Below are 24,912 nucleotides of genomic sequence, written 5' to 3' on the forward strand. Positions count from 1 at the left end.
CCGAACCTGCAGCTTCTCTCCATCCCAGCCCGGCTTCCAGCGCTGCCCCAGCTGCTCCCGCCGGCGTCCCGCCCCGCCCAGGTGTTGCTGCGGGCCCCGCCCCGTTCCCGCCCCGCCCCGCCGGTGGCCCCGCCCCCGCCCCGCCCCCGCCCCGGACGGCCAGGCCGGCCCGCGGGCCCCGCCCCCGTTCCTGCCCACGCCCCGCCTGTGGCCCCGCCCCGTTCCCGCCCACGCCCCGCCCGCTGGCCCCGCCCCGTTCCCGCCCCCGCCCCGGCCGGCCTGTGGCCCCGCCCCCGCCCCGCCCCCGCCCGCTGGCCCCGCCCCGCCCCGCCGGCGCCTAGGGCTCGGCCCCCTCAGCTTCTGCGTCCGCTATTGGGGCAGATGGCTGCCCGTCAGTGCCGTCACCTGGCATCGGGGGCGGGCTGCTCCGGGAAAATCCACGCCGGCATCCGGACAGGCGGGTTCCGGTGGGTGCTGGGTGCCGGGTGCCGGGCCCTGGGTGCTGGGGCCTGGGTGCTGCGGCCTGGGGCTGCGGTGAGCTGAGCAGGCCCGGCGGCCCAGAGGTAGCATCCGAGCGGGGAAGGCGGGGTGGGCGCGGTGGCCGAGGGGGCCTGGGCCCTGCCCCTCCTCTGGGCCCCAGGGCGGGCGACGTGGGACTCTGGGGGGAAGGCGGTTGCGAGGGACGGAGGCGTCGGCAGACTCGGCCCGCGTCCCTGCCTTTCGCGCGGTCGAGGCCAGAGGGTCCCCAGGTGGCGGCCGCCCCGCCCCGCCCCGCCCCGCCCCGCCCCGGGGAAGAGCAGAGCAGCGAGGGCTGCAGACCCGGGAAGAGCTGCGGCGCCCCCGCGGGGGCGGGCGGGGGGGGGGGTGCGCCGGCCTGTGTTGGGGGCGTCTCGTATTGACTGCGCGGCAGGCCTTGCCCAGGAAAGCGGAGCAGGTGGCTAAACTCGGCGCCTCGGGGAGAGCCCTAGAAAGCCGTGCAGGGCTCGCGCCCCTGCGGACGAGCCGGTGGGCTCCCTGGAGGCGGGGACGCCGGCCCAGGGCAGGAGCAGGACAGTCCAGCACCTTGCAGCGAGCGGGGACTGTACAACCTGAAGGCGGCCCACGCCCGAGGGACCCTTGGCTGAGGGGTTTCTGGTGCCGGGATGTCAACAGGGCTTGACGTCCCAACGTCCAGATGAGGGGGCTGGACTCTCCCCAGAAAGGGGGCGCTGAGGGCCAGGTGCTGCCACGACAGCGGCCCCTGGCAGGATGGAGTTGGGTGTCGGCTGGTTGGAGGGGAGGGCACCCCGAGGTCGGCAGGCCCTGAGCACGGAGCTGTCCCAGGACGCCAGCCAGAACCGCAGCCGCGCTCTGCAGCAGGACCGCCCCTGGCTCTGCCCCAGCCCGAGGGGCCTCCTTGCTTCCCTCCTTCCTGGGCAGGGATTCAGACTTGCCTTGCTTGCGTCTGTCTCCAACCCGGGACCGACCCCAGAAAGCAGAATTAAATGACCTAATTAACCCGACTTAATCTCTTCTGCTTCATTGTCCTGAAGTTGGAAAAGGCTTAGCGAACTCGGGTCTGCGCATCTTTGCTCACGCCGTAACCTCAGAGCCCAGCGCCCCTGTGCCGAGAAGCAAGCATTGAGGATTATCTGTGCGCTTCGGTGCCACCGGCCCTTGAGCTCTGCCCCACTGCCACACATCCCGGAAACCCAATTTGTCGCCTTCAGCCCTACTAACGTTTGGGGCCAGGTAATTTGTTGGGGAAGGGGCTATCCTCTGCAGTGTAGGATATTCAGCACTCCCGCTTTCTGCCCACTAGTTGCCAGCGTCACAGCTTTCCCTGCCAGATGTGCCCTGGTGGGACAAAATGACCCCCAGTTGAGAACCACTGGCATAAGCAATCTTAAAGTCGCATTGGGGTGTGGCCTCCTGAAGAAGAACTTGGTATACGTAACCTCCAGAAGGCTGAGGCCAGCGTCGGGATGTTTTGTGCACAGCTTGCCAAGAAAACAAGCTGTCCTACGTAGGGAGGTACACCTGGGATGGTAGCCTGGGACGGAGAGTTCAGGAAGTTGTATTTAGGGAAGAGTAGGGATGCAGCCAAGGCCTTCATTTCTTCCCCAGAGTTGATTAGAGGGATTTCTGGCAGGATCCCAGTGATGGAGGCTCGAATGGTGGTGGTGGTGGAGACACACACACACACACACACCTGGCACCATTGCCATCCTTCATCCTGCCCTGCCGGGCTCTTGCAAATGATGTGGGGCTGTCCTTGTGCCTGTTTGCAGCTATGTCCCCTCCGCAGCGCTCTGCAGACCCCAAGAACAGAGATTCAGGGGGCAGGGCCTGTCTCAGAGGCTGCTGCCCTCCCCACCCCCGTGACTCCAGGCCTATGGCTCCTGCTCGAGGCTGCTGCTCACCCTTCTCCTTCCTACTCAAGAAACCTGTGTTGCCTGCCATGTGCCCCGTTCCTGGGCCTTGCCCAGGGTCTCCTCCTGGCACTGACCCTGTGCCCACCCTGGTCTGCCCCTTGCCTGTCCTATGGGTTGGCAGCTGGCTCTGCCCTGTTCCTTCCTCATAGTGATTGGCCCCAGGAGGGCTGGCCAGGCTGCTGTGTCCTGCTGCTGTGTTTTCAGACAACACTGGAGGAACCAGCTCTAGTGGGTGGGAGGAGGAGGTGGGGGTGGCTAGGTGGGGGTACCTGAGGGGAGTCTCTGGTTCCCCTCTGCACACCAGACCTTGCCTCGGGGATCTTGCTTTGCACCCCTGCCCTTCTGTGCATGCCGCCCCTCACTTCCTGGGTGAGCCACCCGTGGGTGCCCGAAGACCCACCTGACTCCGGTGTTCTCACCTGGATCCCCCCTGACTCCTGCCTTGTCTGTCTCTCCCCCTGTCGGACAGACGGACGGACCCTTCTGCTGGCGGGCACCTGCCTGAGGCTTCTGTGTTTGCTGGCTCCCTGTGACTGGGGACGCTGAGTTGCTTATTGCAGGAATAAGGCAGAAGGGCCAGCGTGCGGGAGGGGGTGGGCCTGGTGGTCCCTGAGCGGCACAACCCCTCAGTGTTCCCTCCTCTGGGATGTAGAAACTTCTGGAGGAGAGGATTTAAATGTTGGTGGCCTTTTAGCTCCCAGTGTCCCCCGTAGAGAGGCTGGCATCGCCCTGGTGAAGCAATTCCTTGGTTTTGAGCAGGGAGGAAGCTTTCTCAGGATTTGGGGATTTGGGAGGCAAGGCAATCAGAATGTTGAAGAGAGGCCGGAGGCGGCATCGGCTGGACACCCAACCTGTGCTGCTGGCTCTCCTGTGGCTTCTGGGCTTGTTTCCTCCTCAAGGTGGGATGGTTCAGCACATGGAAGCACATGTGTGGAGGCCCTGCTGTGGCTTGGGCCTGCTGGGCCATGGGATACAGAGATGAGGGCATCCTGGAGCTTGTCCCTGGGTAGGGGATGGGTCTTGGTGGTAGATCAAGTGGCACTGTCCAAGGAGCCTGAGTGCCATGGGGGTTGAGAGCCGGTCTGTTGGGGGAGCACTTGGGCCTCTCTCAGGACTTGGGCCAGGCTGGCCTGGAATTTGCACACCGGAGCCCATGAGGCAGTGGGAGAATGGGCCAGTCTTCCTGACAGGCCGGCCAGGGACACGACAGGCTTTGGACAGACGTGTCATCGAGCCTGCAAGCACCCACCGGCTTGCCCAGGTGCTGGGCAGGTGGTTGTAAGACACAGTCTCTGTGACTTTCAGATTTAAGCAGGCAAGAAAGCCAGCCTGGAGGGGTGAGTGGAGCTGGAGAGGAGGGGCCCGTGCTCTACTTCAGTGAAGGCAACCGTCAGTCCTAGGAAAGTCAGGAATATCGAGTAGTCTTAGAACCCAAAGGCTGAGTAGGGTGGTGGGGTGCAGAGGTGGAAAGTGAGGGCCTCTGAGCCAGAGAGGGGACTAGAGTCTGATGTCCCGAGTGGACCACATGCCTCCAAGAGTCCAGTTCTGACATGAAGCTGGGCTGACATCTCAAATCCTTCCCCTCCCAGGTGCTGGCAAGACCTTCATCCCTTCCAGCCGTTTAGGTAAGTCATGGGCCTCGTCAGGTCACACACCTTCGGGTTTTCTAGAAGTGCAAAAGTCGATGATCCTTGGCAGGAAGAACCTTATCTGAGAATGAAATAATAGAATCATTAGGGTGCAGTTTTATACGTCTACCATTTTCAGGGCTTGGACAGAATAACAAGATTAGGGGCACGGGGAGCGTTGTATGACAAGCTTTTCAGTGACTTGACAAATTAACACAGATTCTGAGAGTCTTGAATCTCCCTGGTGGGGGTGGGGAAATAGGAATCTAAATACTTTTAGCTAAAGTCGTCAGTGATTTACCAGCAACACATGGGAAGCTGTGACAGGACAAAACAAAAGCAAGACCACGCCGTACAGACCAAGGTCAGGTCTTGTGCAGGCTTGGGGGGCAGGAGGGCCTCCTGGTAGATGTGAACATGCGGGGCTCCTCCCAGTGATGACTTAGCTCCTCTGTTCTTTGTGCTTCTGTGAGAAAAGTGATGCACACACCCAGTCACCAAGGGGTACCCAGCCCAGTCCAGACTGAGCTCCCCTCGTGGGAGCCTTCTAAGAAGGCAGGCCTCAGCCCCAGGTGCCCGAGCCTCCTTGCGCAGCAGCTTAGAGGGCAACCCTGAGCCCTGAGCCCAGCCCTGCTGGTCTTCAGCTGGCGGGCATGGACATCTCCCGTGCGGCTTCTCTGGGCGTGGCTCTGGCACACTCAGTGCCGACAGCACGGCCTCGCGGTCCGTAGAACATACCCTGTTCACAGCTACGTCAGTGACAATAGTAGCTGCTTGTCCCTTTGCTTTGCACTCTGCTGTTCTCCTTCCGAATCAGTGGGTATCAAAAATCAGGTAACAGTGGCTTGGGTCCTACACCGCCAGCTGTTTGCTTGGTTGGGCCGTGCCCCTGGAGGGGACCAGGCACCAGCTGGTGTGGCCCTGTCTGTTTCAGAGACGAGGAGAGCCTCCCGCAGGCTGGCCCTTGAGCCCAGGGCTGGAGGTTCTCCTTGGCCGTCATGCTGCTGAGAAACTCGAGGAGTGGAAGCATTTGGATCAGGTGGCTGTGAGGGGCAGCCCCAAACCAGGCTGTGTGAGCCCCCCTCCAGCTGTCTTTGCAAGTGCACTGCGGTCCCTCTTTGAGTCCCCACCGGAGTCCTCCTGTGCAGGGCAGATGGGCCCTCCTGCCAGGAGGGCTGGAATAAAAAAAGAGAAGTAATAGTGGCATCGAGGAGGGTGTGGAGAAATTGGAACCCTCCTGCTTTGCTGCTGGGAATGGAAAATGGAAAACTGGTGGCTCCTCACGAGTTAGGTATCCGTTTACCATATGACCCAGCAACTCGGTTCCCGGGTATGTACCCCGCAGTGGGAAAGCAGGGACTTGAGGAAGTGTAGGTACACCGTTTGTAGCAGCCCTACTCATAATACCCAGTAGGGAGAGACAGCCCAACTTCCAACAGCAGATGAATGGTAAACCCAGTGCGGTCTGCCATTTACCAGTTTCCTGCAGCCCCATGGAGTACTGACGTGCCACGGCGTGGATGGGCCTCGAAGACCGGACACTGAGGGAAAGAGACCAGACCCACAAGCCCATGGATTGTGTTGTTCTGTGTATACAGAATGTCCAGAACAGGGACACCCATGCACACTGCACATTGGTGGCGGCCAGGGACTGGGCGAGGGGACAGGGGGACCACTAATAGGGACGAGGTTTCCTTGGGGGTGACGAGGATGTTTTGGAACCTGGTAGAGGTGGGGGTTGCACAGTACCGTGAAAGCGCTAAATGCTGCCGAGTGGTTCATTTAAAGTGGTTAGTTTCATGGTAAGGGAATCTCTCTTCAGTAAGAGGAAGGAAGAAAAATCCGAACCGTGCCCCATTTCCCTTTGGGGTTTCGATCAGGCAGGTCTTGGGAGGCCTGGGATGGTCTGCCCTCCCCTTCCCTGCGCCCTGCCCTGACCTGGTGGGAGGATGCACCTTCCTGGGTGGTGGGAAAAAGTGCTCGTCTCTCCAGCAGTTTCACCAATGTCAGCTTCTAGGAGAAGTCTAAGGACTTCCAGAAGGAACAAGTCATAGCACTTGGCTTCTTAAGAGGTTTCTTTTTCGTCTCTGACTGTGCTTTTCTGTTTGACTCCCGGATCTGACTGCACTTGACCCTTTTCTGTAATGAGGTCTGTAACGATGGACAAGGCCCCCGGGTGCCCGTCTCTGTTACTGTCCTTTGAGGGTCACAGGCACCGTCTCAGCCCTTTGCTTTGACTGACTCCATTGGAGGGCATGATGATGCCTATTGTACGCAGGCGGACGTGGCGATGCAGAGTTTCCGTAGCCTGCCCCAGCCCGCACAGCTGGCAGGGGGCAGAGCCAGGGTCCCAGGAAAGAACTTGTGCAGTCACATGTTTGCTTTGTGGGTCGTATTTTCAAGGTGTCGATTTTATTCCAACATGTGTGATCATCCAGCCTTATAGACTTTTTTCAAGTGAGGTTTTGAAAAATAGGAGTATTTAGATTAACATACCGATTTTTCTACCTTTTAGTTACAGTACAGTAGGAACTGTGTTTTCAAATAAGTCCAGACTGCTTGGCAGGCATGAGCATGCCCGGGGAGACCCCGAGGTTGGGGGCTGGTTTTCCCACGGGATTTGCATCAACTCCATGACTTAGCTCTGGTGAGGTGAGTTCGGGTGGCCTTTTGCAGCTAAGTCAATATGGATCAACTGACCCTGTATAATTAGCAACATTTATTCTTCTATGACGACTGTATTTTGACCTCTCTAACTTGGTGTCCTTCGCAGAGAATTGTGCCGGATACGAGGAGGGATGGGGAACGTCAGAAGCCAGTTGGGGCAGAAGTTTTGTTCCCAGTTTCTCCCTGAGGAGCAGGCCGAGATTGATAGACTGTTTGATGCTCTGTCATCGGAGAAGCACAGCTCAGACACCTCGCCCCGATCCTTCTCTCTGAAGGCGCTAAAGGCAAGAGCAACAGGTGGCAGCTAGTGTGCGGTGCCGGGCTGGTGCTGGACACCGTGGCCCCAGGCCCGAAGCGGCTCTGTGTCGATGTCTGTCACGCATACGGCAGCACCTCGCAGCTCATTCTCTGTACAGGGCCCATGGTCTGCCTTTTCTGCTTCGCAGGCTGCGGGATCTGTTGCAGTGGTTTGGCCTTTGTAGTACGGTGTTTTGGGGGACACTTCTAACTTGAGATCAACCAAGGGGGCCAGCCCTGCATGTCCCATCTCTTAAACCTTGGTCCCCTGATTTCCCTCCGAGATCGGGTGATAGGCAGCCTTAGCGGGGTTCCTGGGTCTGGTCACCACAGTCTCAAGTGTACCTTGCCTTTAGATAAATTTGTGTTTCATGTCCTAGAATTTTTATGGTACTCCTTTTTTTTTTTTTAAGATTTTATTTATTTATTCATGAGAGACACAGACAAAGAGGCAGAGACACACACAGAGGGAGAAGCTCCCTGCGGGGAGCCCAATGTGGGGCTCATCCCAGGGCCCCAGGATCAGAACTTGAGCTGAAGGCAGATGCTCGACCGCTGAGCCACCCAAGCAGCCCTAGATTTAAAATTTATTTTTATTTTTATATTTTTTAAAAGATTTATTTATTCATGATAGAGAAAGAGAGAGAGAGAGAGAGAAAGAGAGAGAGGCAGAGACACAGGCAGAGGGAGAAGTAGGCTCCATGCCGGGAGCCCGACGCAGGGCTCGATCCAGGGACTGGTCGCGCCCTGGGCCAAAGGCAGGCGCTAAACCGCTGAGCCACCCAGGGATCCCCTAGATTTAAAATTTAAATAAAGCTTAAGTAAAAATACATATTAAACACAAAGACCTTGGGTAAGAAGAGTTGGCTCTACTCCTCTAGAGAAGTTCTGCACAGACATCTGTTCCACATGTTAATAAATTCGGACAGGCACGTGGCAGCTGTTAGTCTAGAATGAAGAAGGCATAAGCAGAGTGAAGAGCCAGCAGTGGCCAGAGACAGGAATGATGTCACCAGTTTGGGGCGGGGGGCTGCAAGGTTTGGAGGGCAGGATGGAAGAGTCTGATGGCCAAGATGAGCCACAAGCCAAGACACGTCAGGCCTGTGTGTTTTTTGGGTGGTATGATGCCCTTGGGTGGAGGGGAGGGTATACATCTGGGGTGTAGGAAGGTTGAGTGCTGGGGGAAGCAGCCGGGAGCGGCAGTCTTGGTCCCTGGTCCTTTCCCTACAATCTTACCACATGTAGCTCGACCCTGTCCAGCCTTCTCTCCCACTTGTCCCCAACAGAGCCACATTGGGGAAGCTCTTCCCCTGGAGATGGTCACCAGACTGTATGATGGCATGAGGAGGGTCGACCTGATGGGGAAGGCAAAGGGGCCCAGCGAGAGCATCTCCCGCGAGCAGTTCACAATGTCCATGTCCCACTTGTTGAAGGGAAACTCTGAGGAGAAGAGTCTTATGATCCTGAAAATGATTTCTGCCACAGAAGGTCCTGTGAAAGCAAGAGAAATCCAGAAGGTAGAGTGGCCACGGGGCCCTTTGCAGCCATGCCACGCAGCCTTGGTGTGCTGGGGGAGGTGGGAAGCAGCTAGTGGAGGTGCATGGAGATGCCCCCTTGGGGTCCCTAGACCACTGGTGAGGTCAGGACTCCTGGACAGAGCCTTGGCGAAATAGAGCTTGAACACCCACCTAAGTAGTGTCATCTCTAATCATGTTGTGGCCCGTTGGTCGGCATTGAAAAGATAAAGCCCCCTTCCCAGTGTTGATAGGATGTAGGTCATGAGTCGAAGTAGAAATGTCACTAATGGGAAAATTGTGGTCCTGCAGTTTACAGAGGATCTGGTTGGCTCTGTGGTGCATGTGCTCAACTACAGACAGGAACTGAGAGGCTGGACCCAGAAGACAGGCCTGGGTCCCCCACCCAGGGTGCAAGTGCTAGCTGCCCAGCTCTTCTCCGAGATGGACCTTCGAGGCAAGTGCCCCGTGTGCTCGCCCACTGAGACCTTGACACGTAGACTGCTACCACGTGGGTCTTGGTCACTGTGAGCTTATAGTGAAGTTTCAAGATCCATAAACATGAGTCCTCCAAATTTGTTGTGGATTATCTAGTTGGTTGGCCATGAAACATGCCTCAGAGTAAATTGAAAAGGACTGAAATCGTACAATGTTCTTCAACCACAGCAGAAAGAAATTATAAATCTGTAACAAGAGGCATTTGGGAAATTCACAAAGATGCAGAAATTAACGTAATCATTCCGAGTGTCCCTTGTAATCCTGATTCTGCAAGGTCGGTAGTGATGTCCCCACTTTCCTTTCTGATCTTAGGCATTGGAGGCTTTTTATTTTCTTGATCAGTCTAGCTGAAGGTCTATGAGCTTTCGGTGGATGTTTTCAGAGAGTTAACTCGATACGGTTGTTTTCCTCGGTTACTTCCTTCCTCTCCACCCTAGTCTTCTTTCTTCCTGGTTGCTTCACATTTAGTCTGGTCTACTTTCTCTAGTTTCCTAAGGTTGGAGGTTCGGTCATCGATTTGAGATCCCTCTTCTTTTTCTATATAGGGATTTACGGCTATACGGTTCCCTCTAACCATTGCTTTAGTTGAACCCTGTAAGTTTTGTTGTGTCAGGTCTATGTGTTCATCCCTCTCAGTATTTTCTAACTTGTGATTCCTCCTTTGGTCTCTTGGTTCCTTAGATGCATGTTACTCGGCTTCTCCGTGCTTGTGAATTTCCCAAACCACCGCCTGTAGTTGATTTTTTTTAAAATTTTTTTTAAATATTTTTTATTTATTTATGATAGTCACACAGAGAGAGAGAGAGAAGCAGAGACAAAGGCAGAGGGAGAAGCAGGCTCCATGCACCGGGAGCCCGACGTGGGATTCGATCCCGGGTCTCCAGGATCACGCCCTGGGCCAAAGGCAGGCGCTAAACCGCTGCGCCACCCAGGGATCCCCTGTTGTTGATTTATAATTGCTTTCCACTATGGTTGAAGAACATACTTTGTATGACTTCAGTCCTTTTAAATTTACCGAGACGGGCTTTATGCACCAATGTGTGGTCTGTTCCAGTCAGTGTGCATGTGCCTTTGAGAATAATGTGTATTCTGCTATCATGGGATGAGAAAGCATATACGTTGGCATTTATGTGGGACTTAAAAATACCTATGGTGAATCTCTTTGCAAAGTAGATTTGTTTTATAAAAGCATTATTTTATTGTAAACCTTGATTTTAAATCTTATTTTGTTATATTTTACTCATTTGAGAGAGAGATAGCAAGAGAGAGCACGAGCGAGGAATGGAGGGAGAAGCAGGCTCCCTGAGAGCAGGAAGCCTGACTCAGGGCTCCATCCCAGGACCCCGAGAGCATGATCTGAGCCAAAGGCAGATGTTTAACCAACTGAACCACCCGAGTGCCCCTGTAAAGCTGGATTTTAAAATCCAGTTGGAAAAGAGGTCCTATGTCAAAAATCAAGTGATAAATTTGGAACTTGGTAGGAGAATAACATAATATACGTAAAAATATCAGTAGTCGGCCTTCTGGTATTACCATCCTGTCACCTCCTTTTGGTGGGTAAGAGATAGAAAACAGGACTATAAGAGGGGGTCAAGCACAATTCATAGTTAATGAACACTTTTTTCCCCAGATAAACAGTGGCAGTGGGGGGTGATTAATAAGTTACCAGGCACTACTCTGACTTGCCTGGAGAATGTCACACTTCTAGGTCCTTTCTAGGTGTTGGGTGGAAGTCCTGGAAGGGTGGTTTTGGTGTGGCTCTCAGGAACACCTGCTTAAGGATTCAGGGCCGGGCCCACGGGTGAGGCCTGGCTGTCTCCTGGGCCTCTGCACTGCAGCTTGCAGAGGAGACAAAAGATAGATGTGGACATTGAGTTGTTGACATCCGTGCAGGCACAATGCAAACCACATGTGAAACTTTAAATATTCTGGTAACCACATTGAAAGAGTAAAAAGAAGGGTGCGTGGGTGGCTCAGTCAGTGAAGCATCTGCTTTTGGCTCAGGTCATGATCCCTGAGTTGTGGGATCGAGTCCCACGTTGGGCTCCCTGCTCAGCGGGGAGTCTGCTTCTCCCTCTTCGTCTGCTTCTCCCCCTGCTTGTGTTCTCTCTTTCTCTCTCAAATAAATAAATACAATTAAAAAAAGAGTAAAAAGAAACAAGGGGAATTACTTATAATACATCCAAAGCATACTTCAGTATCAGTAATCAATACAAAAAGTGATTGAGCTCTTACACCTATTTTTTCATGCCAAAACTTTGAAATTGGGTGTCTATTTGATACTTGCACAGCTCTGCTCAGACCAGCCACATGTCAAGTTCTTAGGACCTCGCGTGGCTCACATGTTGGACGGCACAGGTGTGGGTCATGGATGTCAAGTGATGCAGTGGCCAAACCGATTGTGTTTGTTCCTCCCCCAGGTGGTGAGAAGCTTCCGGGGCCTCAGCAGCTGGACTGTGAGTGTGACCTAGCCATGGTCGAGGCCTGGGTGTTCAGGGTCCCCCATGTAGCCACGTTTCTGAGTGTGGTCATCCACAGAGGCTTTCTCCTGCGCTTGCCCCTCGATCTGGCCACGCTGGTCCCTGAGTGTCACGTTGACCAGGAGAGGGTGTTTGAGAGTGTCCTGGACATCCTGTCGGTCATCTATATCAACTCCCACCTGCCCAGGGAGCAGCGGCACCGCTGGCGTCTGCTCTTCTCGTCCAAGCTCCACGGGCACAGCTTCACCCAGCTCTGTGGGCACATCACCCAGCAGGGCCCGTGCGTCGTGCTGGTTGAGGACCATGATGGTCATGTGTTTGGTGGGTTTGCATCCTGTTCCTGGGAGGTCAAGCCTCAGTTTCAAGGTGAGACTTGGTCCCCAAAACCACATGTGGTAGCACGGTGCTCATTAAGAGTTTGGCCTGTGGCTGCTGCCTGGGAACCCCTGAGCCGACGCAGGGCGCAGCGTCCAGAGGCTTTCTTCCACCTCTTTGGGGTGCTCACCTGGACACGGTGGGGAGGACAGGAGGAGGAGATGCTGCTTTGTGTGGTCTAGTGCATTGGGGGTTTCTTTGGTGATTCTGGCAACAGAGGAAGGCACACAGGACAGGTTTCCTGACGCTGGATGTCAGGTGAGGAGGCAGCGGCTTGGCATTAGGCATTATTTTAAACCATAGTGGGTCCAGGCCACGGGGGAGGCTGGGCTGTGGGTGCTTCAGCCGCTCCTGTCCGATGGATGTCTCTCGTCATGGGCCGCCCCTCATTCCTGGACAGCCTGTTTCCTGAAAGTTTGTCTGCTTTGCTGTGTCTGCTTTCCCTTCTGCCCTGGTTTTCCAGACCTGTGATTTTTTTTTTTGCAACTCAAACACTCATCGTGTGACTTTCAATGCACTGGATGAAAGTCTTTGAAGCAAATTCTTCCCCTTCCTTAAAGAAACGTGCTCTGATGAACATTTTTAAAGGATCGTTTATCTCCTGGGCAGTGGGCTGTTCTCCCCAGAGATGCACCTGCCTTCCCAGGGTCTGATGTCCCCGCATGTGCCTTGGGTGTGGCCCTGGCTGCCCAAGCCTGGTCCTCAGTGGGTCGCCCCACCTGTGAGATGGGGGCATTTCCCGAGAGACCGGATGTACCTCTGCCCTCGTACCCAGGAGCCAAGTGGTTAATCCTCTAACTGGCTTTGTTCCTAGATGTGACAGACCGATGCCATGTGCTCCTCAGGAATAGGAACTGCGAGTCTGAACCAGAGGGTCCTCTGTTCCGTCCCCACATCTCTCCACACAGTTCCCACCGGTGTTGCTGTGGGGACCTCCTTATCAGCCCCCTGGTTTGCATCTCGCCTCCAGTCCATTCACCACATCCCAACATGTGTGACATTGTGCTCTTCTCCTGAGACCCGTGAATGCTGCCCGCTGGAGGTGCGCCTCCTATCTCTGGCCTCATGACCCACACCTGTCGCCTGGTGCTCCGAGCTCAGTCTCCCCAGGCTACCTGCAAGCTGTGCCCCCCTCATTCTCAGACTTGGCACATGCTACTCTTCTCTCCCCCCTGACCTGTTTGCATGACCAGCTCCTTTTTAGGACTCATCCTAATGTCACCTCCTCCAGGAAGCCTTCCTAAACACAGGAGGGCTGTGTGCACTCTGAGTGTCCTCTGTAATTCTGCACACCTATGCACACCTTCCCTCTCCTAGGCAAGCTTCTGGAGGCTGTGTCCAGGTGCAGAGGTGACATTACTAGGGAGATTTTAGTAGCAGCAGGGTGGCCATCTGCCTGGGTTGCATGAAAGGAATCATGAACTGAATCTCTGAGATCCTGTTGTTTCTAGGATTTGGTTTTCTCTAAGACTTCAGAATGTTTTAGATCTTTAATCCAGTTGCTGCTACTAGCCCTTCCCCACTGTGTCTGGGACCCCCAAGGCCACCCACATGTCAGCGACTCCCTAGGAGGACCTGCAGGACTCAGGCTACAGTCTCACTCGTGGCCGTGATTTATTACAGCAAGAGGACACAAAACAAGATCAGCAGAGGGACAGGTGCCAGTTTCCAGAGCCCTCTCCCGGGGGTCACACAGGACACACTCAATTCCCCAGCAGTGTTGTCTACCAGCGATGCTCGTTAGGGACTCAGCACCCAGGGTTTTCCTGGGGGCTGGTTATGAGAGCACCCTCTGCCTCATATGCACATTCCAGAGTCCCGGGATGGAAGCAGATGTTCTGCATCAACCACGTCGTTTGTACAAACCGTATCAGGACAGGGAGCCCCTCTTACCAGTGCTGAGAGTGGGGGACCCTCCTGAATCCAAGTTCCCAGACGCCTGCCCAGGGAGCTTCCTTGGGGCCGAGTCTCAGCCCTGCTGGGTTAACTTGCTTCTGTGGCCCCCCTCCTTGTCACGGGGCCTGGGGGAATGAATGAGGCATCCTCCCCCAGCCCGTTCAAGGCTTTGGGGGAAGACGAGCCTGTTTGCACGGTTGGAGGCTCTGCGCTCGGGTACACATCTGAGAGTTGTCCTAACAGGCGCGTGGCCGCCTCTCCCAGCTCTCTGGTATTCACTGCAGGCCGGCTCCTTGGGCTTAATAGTATATTAAGAAGCAGTATTAGTCTCCCCGAAGGTCAGTGGAAAACCACCATTGGCAGGTTTTCAGACGAGCCCATGCGGTCCTGAGACACGAGAGCAGAATCCCGGCAGAGGGCAGCCTCGCATCACAGATGCGGTCAATATTCAGCCCTCAGTGGTTCCAGTCCTTTTGTTCTGGTTTGTTCTGGAAGCCATCCTAACCTTGCAGACTCCACGGGGAGTCCCTTCCTTTCTGCTTAGGTTTCTGCAGCCGCAGTGGAAAGACCCACGGCTTCGGGCTGAGCAGACATTCTCTAGAGCGCCGGGCAAGGGGCCCAGGTCCCCAGAATTGTGCCAACTGGTGCTGTGTGGGAAGGCAGCTCGGGCACGCTGCCGCTGGCTGGCGGGCGGGCGTCGTTGATGCGTGCTTGTCCGCACTCTGGTCACTTTCAGGCGATGACACTTGCTTCCTGTTCTCCATCTCCCCCCGCATGGCCGTGTACACGTCCACGGGTTACAACGACCACTACATGTACCTGAATCACAGGCAGCAGACCATCCCGAACGGACTGGTAAGAACCCAGGGAGACCAGGGGCCGCCCCTCCTTTGTGGTGTCCTTCCCACAACGGGGTCCATCCTGACACGCCCGGCCTGGCACTTGCCCCGTACGTGGGGGGAGCTGTAGGCCCTTGGCTTTGTGCCTGGGCCATTCACTTCCATCTGCCTGGGTCTCCGTGCCGTGGCCAGTGACAGCTGGGACAGAATTTTCTCCTGCAAGGTCAGGCTCTGCTGACACATGTCCATGGTTTGGGTGCAGATGGTGGATTCGGCCACTTTTCCTGTGGCCTTTGTGACTGGAGCCCAGATTTGGGCTCCCCAGGCCCATCAGGAGTTGTCAGTGGGTGGCTCACAGGACTGGGGCTCCCGTCAGGGTGGGCGCACCTCCCACCTACTCTGTCTGCAGCCTGGAGACTTAGCCATGGGAGGAAGGTGATGGGGAGGGGTGCTGGGATGGATGCTCCCGCCTGTGCCCCACCCACACCTGTGAGCTTTGTGTGGGTGAGAAGTGGGTCTCCTGCCAGCACCCTAGCCTGTTCCTTTTCTCTGCTGCTTAGCACAAAGTGCCTTTTGGGAAATTCCAGCTCTGTGCTTGTAGAGCAAGGCCCAGGAAGGCTGGTCCACCTTGTCAGGGTGGAGGGGACCCCAGTGCTCCTTCCCAGGCTCACTGTAGGCTCCTGCGGGGCCATCTGAGGGCCCCAGACACCTCCCAGAAAGGGCAGTTGGGTGCCCTCAGGAATATAGTCCCCAGTAGGTCCTCAGGAATCGCCAGTCATCAGCCTGAGGGAGAAGTAGCCCTGAGAGTCAGCATTTCTGCTCTGGTCTCTTGCTCAGCCTCCGTCCCCATCCTGCCAGGGGCCCGAGAAGGCAGCGGTGGAGGTGGCATTGGGAAAGGTCATCGGGAGGCTGAACAGTGGTTCTGTCTCGCTGGCCTCAGCCTAGTGTGACAGGCAGTGGAGACATTGGGTGTGATCGCCCCCGGGTCTGCTCCCCATTTCTTGTCCCTGCGGGGTCAGCCTGGGCTGAGTAAGACAAGTACCCTTGTGTGTGTGGGGTGGGGGGAGTGGGACAGATACAGGTTTTTAGGGTCAGGATTGGTGCTGACCTCTCCCCTTTTAGTTTAATGGTTTGAATCTCTAGGCCCTGGTCTGAGTTCAATTCTTCTCTTCTCTTCTCTTCTCTTCTCTTCTCTTCTCTTCTCTTCTCTTCTCTTCTTTTCTCTTCTCTTCTCTTCGTTTTATTTATTTATTCATGAGAGACACAGAGAGAGGCAGAGACATAGGCAGAGCGGAAGCAGGCTTTTCACAGGGAGCCTGATGTGGGACTCGATCCCAGGACTCTAGGATCGTGCCCTGAGCCAAAGGCAGACACTCAACCACTGAACCACCCAGGCATCCCTGAATCCTTTTTTTCTGTCCTCTGCTGTCACGTGTGCTCCCAGCCAGTGTAGCCTCAGGAGAAGGAGCCATGGGGTGGGCATCCGGACACCTCAGTGATTTATTTTAGTAGCTTGAGGCAGGATGTTTACATTGCAGGATTCTGTATGTTTCCAGTTTTTTTTTTTTTTTTAATTGAAAGAAAACCGCATCCACCTCTTAGCGGCCCTCCTGCCAGTCTGGTTCTGGAGGCTGATGCAGGCTCTGAGTGGCGTCAGAGACTGAGGAGATGCCGTGCTCTTCCCCCCACAGGGCATGGGAGGCCAGCATAATTACTTTGGGCTGTGGATCGATGTGGATTTCGGGAAAGGACACAGCAAGGCCAAGCCCAAGTGTACCACGTACAGTAGCCCTCAGCTGTCAGCCCAGGAGAACTTCAGGTTTGAGAAGATGGAGGTGTGGGGAGTGGGGGACGCCCCGGTGTTGCAGCAGGTGAGTTGGGGGGCACGGCTCCGCTGTCTCCATGCTCCCCCTTTACTCTTCCATCTGGACGTAGCTTATCCTAAGTCTGGTCCCAGCAGCTGATGCTGGACAGAGATGCTGCTGGGTACGCAGTGGGGCTGGGAGTCGTGTCGGGGTCTGTGGGGTTTAGTAAAGCAGGGCCCTGCCCTCGGTGGGAGCCTAGCAGGTGAGTGGCCCGTCTACAAGATGAGGAAGGTCTGGGGTTCCTCCTAGTTCCGAAGTTCTGCAGTGAGCTATTCTTGGACCCTCTGCACCTTGTGACCTCCCAACAACAGCACCCGGGGGGGGCAAGGGGCACCTCAGTAAGAGTGCCAGAGCCCCCAGTGTGTTTTCCTCGTGACGACAGGAGGACATTGATTCTTACCATCACGAGCTTGAAACCAGCATGACATCCCTGTCGTTGGGCAGACGCTCACCGCGGTTCCCTTCTTCCCAAGGCCAAGAGCAGCAGGAGTGTCCTGGACAAGAATCCTGAGGCCCAGATCCTGTTGGAGGCCAGTGGGCGGAGTCGCCACAGCGAAGGGCTCCGGGACGTCCCGGATGGTGAATGAGGAGGTCCCCCTGAGCTTGGGCCTCCCGAGAGCTGGCCCCTGGCCCCCTGGATGGAGCGCAGCCCGCGGACCCCTCCCCATCTCACGTGTTCAACATAGGACTATACTGGTCACATCCAGGTGGTTCTGGATGTGCTGCATTGGAACACAGTAAAATTGCTTTGATGCTGTATGTGGATTTGTGGGCGCATCTCCCAGAAATCCTGAGTGTCAGCAACTTCATCCTTGTATTCTGTTCGTTTCTCGTCAGTGAAATCCGAAGACATGGATGCTTGAGACTTCTGCTGGAGCTAGCGTCTGATGGGCAAGCGCATTCCTGCCACGCAGGAGAGGGCTCTGCTGGGGGGGCGGGTCACCTGGCCCCCCCTCAAGCCACTGCAGTTAAAAAAAGTGCCTCGATGTCCCGTTCCAGCTGGTAAAGGGCAGAGGCACTGGGATGTGAGTCTCTGTGCTTTTGGGAGCAGCTTCCTATGACGTGGCATTTCTAGGTTTATATAAAAGCCTAAACTGTATTAATAGGAGGAATAGCTGAAGGCTTTGCAGAGAACAGGTGTCCCGGTGGCGGGGGGTCCTCTATAGGTGTTTGTAATTAGGTTCCACATTTGCCTTTCTCAGCTGCTTTGAAATGAGTCCGTGCCATGATCTACAGAGGCTCCAGGTGGTTCTGTTGTTAATTTAAATGTGGGTAAATCGGAAGCCTTGATACGTCCTGTGGTGTGGATTAGTGGTGAGTAATTTGACAGTACTGGCCTGGGTTCCTGACCCTGGTGCCACCTCCTCAGTGTCGCCCTCTGGCCAGGTGGCCTCCCATAGTGCTGAGGGGTGATTTGACAGCAGAGACTCCCTTTAAACCAACTCGAGTGATCTGAACGTGCAGACAATGACCTGGGTGGGTGTTCAAGGCTGGGCCGGAAGAAGCTAACCCCTCCATGAGAAGTCCCTCCTTCGCAGTTGCAGCTGTGGGTTCGTCTCTAAGACGTACACCTCCCTTCTGGGGTCTTTCGCTATAAACTTTGACAGATCTGAGGACAATGCAGCCTTTTATTATAGAACTTGCCTGATCACGAGCCATAGTAAACCTAGCTGCTTGCATCTTGCAGGTACTGTATTTTCTCCCAGGAAGCTCCTCAAACTTGGCCCTTAGCGGCATCCTGAGCAGAAGGCCTTGCAATTAGCTTTCAAAAGAAAAGTGTGTCCAATCACCCCTCAGCGTTTGCTCATGGGCACACTCTCTGCCTCGTGCTGGTTCCCATCAGAGGGCAGCGGACCAGTGGGCACCTGTTGCCCCAGATGGCACGCTCACACACAGAATGGCGGGGGCCCAGCCCAGGTGCACGAGAAACCAGGGGTGCAGCCCTCCCGGCGGGCTTCTCAGCACACAAATCTGTGGAGGGTGTCACCGCAGCCGGGGCCACTGGACCTGGCCAGCCTCCCTCCCCCTGGGCCTGGGACACATGCGGTGCTGGTTTTAACAGTAAGGAGTTTGTTACTTGATGCAACAAAAGAGAATTCAGGGCCAATGGTTTCCTTGTGAGTGAAGACCAGTGAGGGCTCCAGAAGGTGCTGGAAGGAAGAGGTGAAAGGATGGGGTCCATGGGGCAAACGTTGCTATTGTTACTTTTCCTCCTGCCATGTTTTCTTTATTAAAACATGGTATATAGTAAAAAAAAAAAAAAAAAAAAAAAAAAAAAAGTTGAAATAGGAAGGCTAGAACTCAAAGAGAAATCTTCCTCTAGCTGTGTTCTTTCCCAAGGAGCAAAGCCACTCATGAGAAAACCACTCCTGCCTGAGGGGACCCCTTGCACGCCCAGCATGAGTGTGTCTTCTGCACTCTACCCTGGTGTGTGCCCCGCTTGTTCTTGGTCAGGGTGGCTTCACACATACCCATCAGTCTCTCTTTGACCTCACGGACCGCGCAGTTCCCTGTGGTGCGAATGCTCCGTGGTTTGGGGAACGTGACTGCTGCCACAGGCTCCCGGGTGTCTGTCTTGGTGTGATTTTTGTCGGGAAGAATCAACTCTTAGAAGTTGAATTGTTGGATCAAAAGATGCTGCTTAACTTCAATCCTGACAAATGAGCAAACCTCTTCTGAGTTCGGTTTATGCTCCTGACCTACCACCGTGCCTGTTTGCCATAAAGATACCGATACTGTGTTAAAACCTAGTTTTTTGTTTTTTGTTTTTTGTTTTTGTGGACCCGATATTTTCTCTGAGTGACCGTGAACCACTTCATATTTCAAAAGCCATCTGTGTCCTACCCTTCACCTAGTTTTCTGGGGCGTGGGTTTTCTTCTTACCAGTTTGCGAGTGTGCTTTTTTGAATGAAGCAAAATAGTTTTTAGCTTGTGTGCTAAGTATTTTTTCCACTTTGTTTGACCTTATTTTTCTATATGTAAATTTTGCATTTTTGTCCTCCTTTTTTTTTTTTTTACCAGCATTTGCTCTTTTTTTTCTTTTTAAGATTTTATTTATTTATTCAGAGAAACATAGAGAGAGGGGCAGAGACACAGGCAGAGGGAGAAGCAGGCTCCGTGCAGGGAGCCCGATGTGTGGGACTCAATCCAGGGACTCCAGGATCTCGCCCTGAGCCAAAGGTAAGCACTCAACCACTGAGCCACCCAGGCATTTACCCCCCCTTTAAAAAGATTTTATTTATTTATTCATGAGAGACACAGAGAGGCAGAGACACAGGCAGAGGGAGAAGTACAGCATTTACTCTTAAGGCTTCTGATATTTGTGGTTATTTACCCACTGTGATTAAAAAAAAGAAAGAAAGAAAATCAGGGCACCTAGGTGGCTCAGTCAGTGAAGCGTCTACCTTTGGCTTAGGTTGTGATCCCAAGACCCTGGGGTCAAGCCCCGTTCGGCTCCCTGCTCAGTGGAGAAGTCTGCTTCTCCCTCTCCCTTATTTATTTAAAATAAAATCTTTTTTTAAAAAATCATGTTTTCTTTTATTGCTTCTCTGCTTTCCATTTTTCCTTCTATATTTTGGTCCATTCAAAATGTATTTTAAAATGTACCTCTATCTTCCCCCCCCCCCAAATAAATTCCAATATCTTTTATATATTAAACAGAATGTTTCTTTCCACCGACTTAAAGTATTGCTTTTGGGGCGCCTGGGGGGCTCATTCGGTCAAACCTCCGACTCTTGGTTTCGGCTCAGGTCATGATCTCAGGGTTATGAGATCAAACCCCACATTGGTCTCTTCGCTGAGCATGGAGCCTGCTTGGGATTCTTTGTCTTCTCTCACCCCAAAGAAGGGGAGGAAGGGAGGACTGTTTTCTCATCCCCTGAATTTTTTTTTTAATTTTTTTTAAATTTTTATTTATTTATGATAGTCACAGAGAGAGAGAGAGAGAGAGAGGCAGAGACACAGGCAGAGGGAGAAGCAGGCTCCATGCACCGGGAGCCTGACGTGGGATTCGATCCCGGGTCTCCAGGATCGCGCCCTGGGCCAAAGGCAGGCGCTAAACCACTGCGCCACCCAGGGATCCCTCATCCCCTGAATTTCTATATGAACTTCAGTTTCTGCCTCATGTTTTAAATACTGGAGTTTTACAATAAAAAGGTTTAAGAGCTATTCCCCAGTGATTTATTTGTTTTGGGATTTTCCTTCCCATGCTTGCCTGTTTATTTTCTCTGATCTTGGGTAACCCTTCTGAAAAGTTTGATGGTTGCATTTTAGAGATAGCATTAAATGTGGATCCGTGTAGGCAGAGCTGATACCTGGCAGGTGTGCACGGTTCCTGCCCCCAAGGATGGTAACGTCCAAGTCTGTAACATAGATTTTGTTATTGCTGGCACCATACGTGAACTTTTCCCCCTGATGGTTGTTTGAACATAGGAAGGTTCTTGATTTTTCTACCTAGTTTTGTGCCCAGCCGCCTTGCTGAATTCTTTGGTCTGGGGGTTTTCAACCTTGGGTCTGCATCAGAATCCTCTGGAAGGCGTCCTTAAGGGCAGGTGGAAGCACTGGGAGTGAACATTTCTTGTGAATCCCTGGGCTCAGTGCAGCTGTATGCTTGGCTCTGGTGATTTCTCCTTTTTTCTCTCCAGCGTCACTGAGCTATAACTGATACAACATGTTGAGTTGCACTTACTATGGTGACATATCTCGAAATGAGGATAATTTCCCTCCTTTTGCAATTTCTAGACTTTTTCTTTCTTTCTCTTGGTGGATTATATCAGCAAATACTTTCAAATTTCAGAAGCAGTGACACACTCTTCCCACTCCTGACATTAATGGAAATGGGTCTGGTCTTTTTTTTTTTTTTAAGATTTTATTCATTTACTCATGAGAGAGAGAGAGAGAGGCAGAGACACAGGCAGAGGGAGGAGCAGGCTTCCTGCGGGGAGCTCAATGTGGAACTTGATCACAGGACCCTGGGGTCAGGAGCTGAGCCAAACAAAGGCAGATGCTCAACCATTGAGCCACCCAGGTGCCCCAGGTCTAGTCTTTGATCATGGAGCAGGATGCTGGCTTTTCAGATAGATGTTCATGTAAAGGAAGTATTTGTTTGTATTTATGTTAAGAGTTTCTGTCCAGATGTCGAATTTTCTAAAAAGTGGTTTATTTTTTTTAGTATCCATAGTTTTCTGATTCTTTTTTTTTTTTTCATAAGGAATACCAAATCAGTAGGGCTCCAGATACTGAGCCACGTGTATGTTAACTGCCACTCGAGTGTGTGAATTCATTTGGACCGTGTTTGGTACTTTTGTAGCTGGGTGTACAAATGAGTTGGTCTGTAGTTTAGTTGTAAAGTTATGCTGGCCTGGGATGCCTGGGTGGCTCAGTCAGTGGAGAGTCTGTCTTCAGCTCAGGTCATAATCTCAGGGTCCTGGGATCAAGTCCCGCATCTGGCTCTCTACTCAGTGGGGAATCTTCTTCCTCTCCCTCTGCCTGCCACTCCCCCTGCTTGTGCACATGTGCTTTCTCTCTCTTTCTGTCAAATAAATAGAATCTTTAAAATTTTTTAAAAATTGTGTTGGTCTTAGAAAAATAATTTAGAACTTCTCTTCTTTGCAGGATCTAGAAAAAAAGCAAATGAAAGTCCCTTAAAGTTTGGGTAAAATTCATCGGGAACTTTTGGTTTTGTGGGCAAGGAGGCGTGAACTCTTCATTACCTCATCCATGTCTTTTATCATCTGTGTGGTTTTAAATCTCTGTTGGGGTTCATTCTGATGATTTTTTAATTTCTTGATAAGTTTTTCATTTTATGTAAGTCTTCAAATTAATTTACATAGGATTGACCAAAATATGTGAAATCTTTTATAGTTGTGGGTTTTAACTTGCTGTCCCTTTTCCTACATTATGTTGTACCAATTTTGCTTTTTTAAAGTTAATTTTGCTTTTATAGGATCTCCTCCCATGTGTCCGTTTCTTTTTAAAATTTGAGTTGTCAAATTACTCAATAAAGAAGAATGGAGGTAAATACATACATGGAGGTATTACTTTCTTCTTGGAGCTCTGCCTTCCTTGGCAGTACCGTGTCAATTGTGACAGATGTGTGTTCACGGTCGGCTTCTAGATTTTCTGCAGTTCTTATTCCAGTCACCACTTAGACCCAAGAGTTCTAAAATTTTGGCGTGCTGGACAATTTTCCTACAAATGGTGGTGTTGATTTTCAGATTTGCTGAACAGTGATTAGAAGAATTGAGATTTTAGGTGTGTCCTTACATGTGGCCTGCTAGTCTCCCACGGACTTTTCTGTATGTTTTCCTACGTTTTTCATACGATGCTCTATGAATTTGGATGCTGTGTTACTGCATGTGTAGGCTCGGTCAATTTTACTGGTGACTACATCTCATTAAATATTCTTCTTTCTCTCACCTAATGCTTTTGGCTTTGATTTTAATCTTGTCTGACAGTAACTGTGTCACCGCAGCATGTGCTGTTTGCCTGGTAGATTGTAGCTCAATTTTTCTGAGTCTGGTGTTTTTTTTTTTTTTTTTTCCTAAACTTTATTTTGAAGTAATTTAGATCCACCTAGAGGTTGCAAAACGAGTCCCAGGAGTTCCTGTGTACTCCTCACCCGGCTTCCCCTGATGAAAACATCTTCCCTACTCAGCACAATTGCCTAAACCAGGACACTGGCATTGGGACAGTGCTATCAGCTAAACAGCAGACCTTATTCCAGTGCTGCCAGTGTTTCCATTGCATCTGCTCTTGGGCAATGTCAAGGCTAAGGGTGCGGCGCTACAGCTGGCAATGTTTGCCCAAGCCTCTGACACCCACTACTAGCTCAGGGTTCCCCAAACCACCCTCAGATTGGACAATTTGCTAAAAAGACAGAACTCAGTGAAACCCATCGTACTGTTGGTCGGGCTTATTACAGGGAAGGATGCAGGTCAGAAGCAGCTAAAAGGCAGAATCTCGGGGTGTTCCAAGAACAGAGCTCTTGGGCGGCCTCTCCCTGGGAGTCCTTCTGGAGAATCACCGAGTCTGAGCGTGGCCTGAGGGGGTCCCCTGGCCCCAGTCCTGTTAAGACTTTATCACATGTGTGGATTCACAGAACCATCACTACTGTTGACCTGAACTGTTCCATCGCCCCCAAAACTCCCTTCTGTTCCCCCCCACATATAGTCACGTACTTCCTAACCCTGTACCCTGGCAGCCTCCCCTCCGTTCTCTGTCACCCTGTCAGAGAATGTTAGGGACATGGAACCATTCGGTACATAACCAGGAAGACTGCTTTCTTTCACTCAGCATGAGACAGACCCAGGAGACCCATCCTGGGTACGACTTCTTATGGCTGGCTGGTACTCTGTCGTGTGGCACTCCCGGGTCCCTTCACCCTTCACCCACAGAAAGATATTTGGGTTGTTCTAAGGTCTGGCTCTTACAGGTGAAGTTGTTGCGAGCACTTATGTACAGATTTTTGTGTGTGCACCTAAGGGTCCGTGCCTGGGAGCGGAATTGCTAGGTCACATGCTAAGCTGTGTTTAACCTGACAGGATGCGGTCAGCCTGTTCTCCGGTGGCCATGGCGCACACCTGTCCCCCAGCACCGTGTAGGAGCTCTTGGTGCTCCATGTCCTTGCCAGCACCTAGTATGCTTGGTGTGTTCTGAGCTATTTTAGTGGGTGGTGTAGCACATCTCCTTGTGGGCTAAGTGGCACATCTTTTCCTGTGCTTTTGCACTATCTGCATGTCCTCTTTGGTGAAGACTCACTTCAAGACTTTTGCCCATTTCCTTTTTTTGTTTACTGTTAAATTTTAAGTTTTTGAAAAATATTCTGGGTTAAAGTCCATTTTGGGATATGTGACTTGAAAATATTTGTTTTCCAGTCTTTTTTTTTTTTTTTTTAATGCTCTCAAATAGTGACTTTCCTGCACAAAATGTTTTGATTTTTGATGGAATTCAATTAATCATTTTTCTTCCCCCCCCCTTGGAGTTTTAAACACTTATTTTTTATTCAAATATAATTTAGCATTATATTAGTCATAGATGTATGATATGATTCCACAATTCTATGTTTCTCAGTGTTCATCAAGGTCAGTGTACCTAAAAAAATTTTTTAATTCCAGTATGGTTAAGATACAGTGTGGTATTAGTTTCAGCTTTACAGTATCATGATTCAACACTTCTGTACATTATTCCGTGCTCATTATGTGAAGTGCTTCATCCCTATCACCTGTCTCCCCATCCCCCACACCCCTCCCCTCTGGTGACCATCAGTGTGTTCTCTAAAGGTAAGAATCTGTTTCTTGGTTTGTCTCTTTTGTTCTTTGTTCCTTTGTTTTTTAAGTTGCACTTATGAACAAAATCATACAGTATTTGTCTTTCTCTGACTTATTTCACTTAGCATTATACCTGATAAGTCCATCCATGTTGCTGCAGATGACAAGATCT

The 24,912-nt window shown here is 52.3% G+C and overlaps 1 protein-coding gene across 4 annotated transcripts; it reads left to right on the forward strand.

The window, feature by feature from the left end:
* The first annotated feature begins 329 nt into the window (after window positions 1–329).
* Window positions 330–22,894, forward strand: MEAK7 (MTOR associated protein, eak-7 homolog). Of its 4 annotated transcripts, none has more exons than XM_035716009.2 (10): window positions 330–467; window positions 1,533–1,731; window positions 4,004–4,039; window positions 6,816–6,993; window positions 8,293–8,523; window positions 8,833–8,977; window positions 11,439–11,864; window positions 14,506–14,624; window positions 16,300–16,427; window positions 16,947–22,894. In XM_035716009.2, exons 4-10 carry the CDS (start codon window positions 6,841–6,843, stop codon window positions 17,212–17,214), a joined length of 1,470 nt encoding a protein of 489 aa, XP_035571902.2. In that variant the 5' UTR covers window positions 330–467; window positions 1,533–1,731; window positions 4,004–4,039; window positions 6,816–6,840; the 3' UTR covers window positions 17,215–22,894. The 4 variants fall into 4 exon arrangements, with proteins under 4 accessions (XP_035571902.2, XP_025282801.3, XP_035571901.2 ...); XM_025427016.3 differs by having other exon boundaries at window positions 417–563; window positions 16,300–16,479; XM_035716008.2 differs by having other exon boundaries at window positions 417–563.
* Window positions 22,895–24,912: the final 2,018 nt, after the last annotated feature.

The sequence above is a fragment of the Canis lupus genome, chromosome 5 (genome assembly GCF_003254725.2).
Source record: "Canis lupus dingo isolate Sandy chromosome 5, ASM325472v2, whole genome shotgun sequence".
NCBI lineage: Eukaryota > Metazoa > Chordata > Mammalia > Carnivora > Canidae > Canis > Canis lupus.

Bases quoted from the DNA above. Each gene is read 5' to 3' on its own strand.
- MEAK7 (XM_035716009.2), top strand. From the start codon at position 6,841: ATGGGGAACGTCAGAAGCCAGTTGGGGCAGAAGTTTTGTTCCCAGTTT. The intron at 8,978-11,438 runs GCAAGTGCCCCG...TTCCTCCCCCAG, and splicing joins CTCCGAGATGGACCTTCGAG to GTGGTGAGAAGCTTCCGGGG. The intron at 16,428-16,946 runs GTTTGAGAAGAT...CTTCTTCCCAAG, and splicing joins TCAGCCCAGGAGAACTTCAG to GCCAAGAGCAGCAGGAGTGT.